The sequence below is a fragment of the Helianthus annuus genome, chromosome 10, assembly GCF_002127325.2.
Source record: "Helianthus annuus cultivar XRQ/B chromosome 10, HanXRQr2.0-SUNRISE, whole genome shotgun sequence".
In the NCBI taxonomy this organism is placed as follows: domain Eukaryota; kingdom Viridiplantae; phylum Streptophyta; class Magnoliopsida; order Asterales; family Asteraceae; genus Helianthus; species Helianthus annuus.
The window spans coordinates 113,699,966-113,705,060 of record NC_035442.2 but is presented as its reverse complement, the minus strand read 5'-3'; the positions used below and the strand labels follow the sequence as shown (position 1 = coordinate 113,705,060).

Below are 5,095 nucleotides of genomic sequence, written 5' to 3'. Positions count from 1 at the left end.
CAGGCTCGAGCTCGGGCTCGATAACTAAATGAGCTCTATTTTAGGTGCACTCAATGGTCAAACACATGGAGAGTGGTAAAGAATTTAAAAAAAATGTGATTGGTTAAAAGAGGTTGGGACCCACCATTAAAACCCCCCTCTCTCCTCTTCCCGCATCGGTGAGTATACACCGATTAACCCCTTCCCCGCTCACTGAATTGGAGCCAGCAACCGATCGGTGAAGACCAATTCCCGAATAGTTCACCGCAACGATACCGAACACCCTTAGATAAGCAAACTACAATCAACTCAAAACCGACTATGATGTACATCATTTATCATCACTTTCTGACACATTATATTATTGTGCACTAAATACATACCCAATTCTCATATAAATATCTATATTGCAAAATTGTTATTCAAAAACAAAACAATAATACAATATAATTCATAAATAGCTATTTTATTGTCCACTATACTTCATTAATTCATACAAAGGTTATTTTTCATCAAATGATTATTAATCTGATGTACAACAAAAAATCATAACAAATAACCATGAAATTAAGGTCCAATCGAATACCAATTAAAACCCAAGGAAATTTGCCAGCAGCTTATAGACACAAACATTAAGCCTTGGAAACATTCTTCTTATGACCCGAATGCCGGCTTCCAACTGCAGCTCCCAGTGGTGGGAAATCATCTTCTCCATTAAAGAGAGACGGCTTGCTTTGTTTTGAAACAACCCGAACAGGAACCGAAACATGAGATGTTTCTTTAGCGTTGATCTCCTTTTGTTGTGATTGTGATTTGAGTGGTGTTATGGTCAAAGGCGACACACCCCGTAGCTCGGGATCAGGTGAGTAACTGTAAGGAATCTTGCTCTCGTCCATTTTCCTGAAAGTGATAGAAATTCTGCAACAGAACACTGAAATCAAGATACAAATTTAATGATGAATTGAATACTTATACATGGCAATGGTCATTTGAAAATCGAGATCATACCTTTTGGCTGGTACTGCTGGAACGCAATGTTTGGCGACATCAGCTCCGTTACCCTTTAACACGAGTACTGACCTGCATTATGCACGTTCGAAAATTCAACCATCAAATTCAGCATTTGTTTTATATACATGTAATCAAAAACTAAAAGTACCGAGGAAGTATAACTTCATACCCGATAGGTAAAGGTATGGAAAACGGGCCTGCAAACTCTCCAGGGCCGATAATCTTGAGATTTGAACCAAATAGTATATTGCATTGGGTCAAAAACGAAATGGTGCAAAATGGTCTGAGAAAGTCATGATGATCAATATGTGGAGGAATGCAATCCCCTTCTTCGTATATATTCACGATGCAGCTATTAGGGACACATGTTGGAGGTAGAACGTGCCACCTCACCAACCTTTTGATCATATCTATGAATACCGGAGGTAGGGGATCGACTTCTTCGTCTCTAATTATGCCTGGAGGGTTCCCATTTTTATCCTGGAGAATTTGACAAAAAGTCAATACAAAACCCTGTAATGTGGACACAAAAATAGGAAATATAAAGAGTGATGAAATGTATACATACCACTGCATAATTATAGCAACAGCCAAATTGAATTGTAATACGCCCTTTTCCCCGCATCCACTTTGAAGGTTCTGTGTATGTCCGCTCTATAAAATTTCATCATTATTAGTACAGGAAATGAGTCGGTTCTAGGGTTTGGCACTAGGTGTTTATAATATATACAATTTCTATGTGTAAGAAAAATAAAAAATATAGAAGGCAATTTTTACCTTTGTTTTTGTGAATTGACTGACTTAGGTTTTTTTTATCTCTAAGAGAAAGTAAATTAAAAAAAAAAAAAAAAAACCGAATAAAAGAAGACAGATTAATCCGAACAGAAGTAAGCAAAAACTGATTTATTAATGCAACAAACCTCCTAAATTCTTCTATTTCAAAAACATGTTTTGGTTGAGATAATGTAGTTTTTGTGGTCATATTCGACACACATTAATCTTGGATGAAAAAGTATCTCGTCTGGACCCGTTAACCAACCCACCCATTTTTCTACCGTTAAAGAATACAAACCTCTAAGTCGCCCCTTTTGGCCCATGCGTTGAAATTCATACACGGACTCAACAATCTTCTTTTGCTCCTCATCACTGAAGACTTGAGTGTGTAGCTCAAGCCCTTGAACCACATTTATGTTCTTCCCGTTAACCCTCTCAAAGTGTGTAAAGTTGGTCTTTCTTCCAACATTGAGAAACCTTAACCTCTCCTTCTGTTCCTCAGCCTGCAATTCATTTTCTCGGGGAGAATTTTCATGCATTCCATTTTCAAGCGATGTACCGGATCTTGATAGACTTAATGACGTTACGCCCTTGTAGTCCATTAACGCTGGGGATATCTTGTCAACATAGCTTTTCGGACTTCCTGAGTGAATGTTTCCGGGAGATTTAAAAGACCCGTTATTGTTCAAAGATACTTGTATACAAGATTCTAAACATCCATCCGGAATATCGTCAGATTGAGTAGAATCCACACTCGATATTGACAATTTCTTCGCGCGTTTTCCTGCATAATAAAAGAAGAACAGACAATAAGTACATCCACTTTGAAGTACTTTTAAAGCTAAAGAAAAAACATGGTTTTACAAATAGCAAACTATATTTAAAATCAGTGTGCAGCACTTTGTTGTTATTTTTTAGTTTATAAATGATCTAGATTATTCTTGAATGTATTATCCATCATTCACAACTTACGAAAGCCCACCTTACAAAACTTTAAAAAAAAAAAAAAAAAAAAAAAAAAAAAAAAAAAAAAAAAAAAAAACCAGAAAACGCACCACTTTGGTAAGTAGGTAAACATGCCAAACTACATCCATAACAACATTGAAGTACTCTTGACTTCTAAAAGTCAAAAACCTTTTTTAGGGATTGGGATAACAAATTACAATCCATTAAAACTCAAATTAAATAAACTCCTATAAATGTAATTAACACAAACACACACTTAAACTTAATTAAAAGATATATTAAAATCTTACTGTTAGCTATGGACAGAACACGGTCATGAAGAAGACGCTCGCAGTGGCCGCAAAACGTTTGAGACAATAATTCATCGACTTCTTCACGTTCGAATCCCTTAACAATTGACAACCAATCTTCTTTCGCACTCATCTCTTCCGGCTTCAGTACCTTCACGCCGGGATGTATTCCGTTCATGTTCCGGTGCGGAGTAAAAATCTTCCGATTTGGGCGAAGAGGTGAAAACCCTAATAAAAGATTGAAGAACTCGAACAGAAGTGTCTAGGACTTGAAGATCTAATGAATGTGTCAGTATTGCTGTGTTTTGACTATATTAACCCCTATTCTTTTACTATGCCGACTTTACCCTTGCTTTAAGGCCAAATTTAGGAAATCTAAATATTTCTATAACAATCCTGTGACATAGTTAAATATCTAATTCTTTTTTTTTTTTTTTTTTGAAAGGTACATATTTAAACATCTATGATATCCATCCAGATAAACAGTATAGAAAAATAACAAACTAAGCATAATCGTTTATAATAAATAAAAAATATTAGTTTATGATATTAAGATATTTTAATTATGGAATAATGTATTTTAATAATCCAAACTATTAGCCGTTGGCCAGCAACGGTTTCAACTTCAAAAATAACCAGTGGTAGTCCCACATTTTCACATATTGTAAACTAAGGGACCTTTACTAACATAACCTTAATTTCTTTTTGTCTTCTTATCTTTTTCGGTTTAGTAAAGGTCTATTAGTTTACAATATGTGAAAATGTGAGACCACCACTGGTTATTTTTGAAGTTGGAACCGTTATCGGCCAACGGCTAATGGTTGGGATTATTAAAATCCATTATTCCTTTAATTATTACTTTACGAGTGTTGTTGGCCCTTTTTAAATATAAAAACATATAATAAGTATATTTAAATATCGAGTTAAAATATCTGAGATATAAAAAATACTTTTAAACTTTAAATTTTAAATATCCCAACAAAACATATCCTCTGCTTTAAACCCTCACTCCCAAACGTTGGCGGAATTTATATATATATATCGCTAGGTTCAAATAAGAAGAAAAATTTTGTAAGAATAAAAATAATAAGTTTTAAACTAATAGAAATGTTTTTCATTTTACTTCATTTAATATGTCTATCTAATGTAATTAATAAGGGTATATAAATAAATTTCTAATTGTAATTAATTAGCTAACTAAATGTTGTCATTTTAGTGGAATAAAAGAAATTTCAGCCGTGAAAGAGTGTGCCTTCAGTGAGTAAGGTTAAACTCTTCAAATGTTGGAGGTTTTGCATTTTATAAAACTTTATATCCTATTAATAATTGCAATTTTTTTTTTTTGAACGGCCAACAAACTCAATCCCGAGCACTCTCGGGGCACCCACTGGACAAACGGAGTACTCCGAGAGTAACCCGAGTCCACCACCAATTCCGGGGAAAACCCGGTAACCTACCCGCCCGTAGGCACGACGGTGAAATTACCGGTAAAACCCGTTTGGCTCAAGGATCCAACCCAGGTTTCCCTGGGTTTCCCATCATTGCCCACCAATGCCTCACTCTGCACCAAGTGGGAGTCGAATTTGCATCTCTCAAGAGAAATGCAAGCCCTCCACCACTTGATCTAGAGATCATTGGCATTAATAATTGCAATTGAATATCAAATATTGTTCTATTACTATTTAAGATAAACGATATTTGAACAGGGGACACAATTAAGGTAACACATTGATTCCATTTTGGGTAGTAGAAACTTGAGAGAACTTGTGAGGCTTATTCCGATTCTCTGTATTGGACAACATATTTCACACACAGGTTTGTTTTTAAAATTTCAAATAAAATCCAGGTTGTAACTGTCTTATTCAGCTATATTTACTATCACAACCACATCAAACTGAACTTTAATAGGTGGTGGTTTGAGTTTTGATTAATGTTTTTTTATTCTTAGGTTTTTGTGTGTGTGATTGAAATGTTATAATTTTCATTACAGGCACTAAAAGCAATCTACTATTTATATTGGATCATCAGGTGGTGGGCTCAGGAGCCCTTTGGATCACAGCAACCCGCAAGCCATG

At 35.2% G+C, this 5,095-nt stretch overlaps 1 protein-coding gene across 2 annotated transcripts; it reads right to left on the bottom strand.

Annotated features, from left to right (window-relative positions):
• Positions 1-426: 426 nt before the first annotated feature.
• On the bottom strand, positions 427-3,311 carry LOC110884742 (RNA demethylase ALKBH9B). 2 transcript variants are annotated; one of them, XM_022132455.2, is made up of 6 exons: positions 3,021-3,311; positions 2,063-2,548; positions 1,559-1,644; positions 1,160-1,470; positions 988-1,059; positions 427-910 (listed from the first exon to the last, which is right to left on the bottom strand). In XM_022132455.2, exons 1-6 carry the CDS (start codon positions 3,196-3,198, stop codon positions 838-840), a joined length of 1,206 nt encoding a protein of 401 aa, XP_021988147.1. In that variant the 5' UTR covers positions 3,199-3,311; the 3' UTR covers positions 427-837. The 2 variants fall into 2 exon arrangements, with proteins under 2 accessions (XP_021988147.1, XP_021988146.1); XM_022132454.2 differs by having other exon boundaries at positions 427-897; positions 3,021-3,309.
• Positions 3,312-5,095: the final 1,784 nt, after the last annotated feature.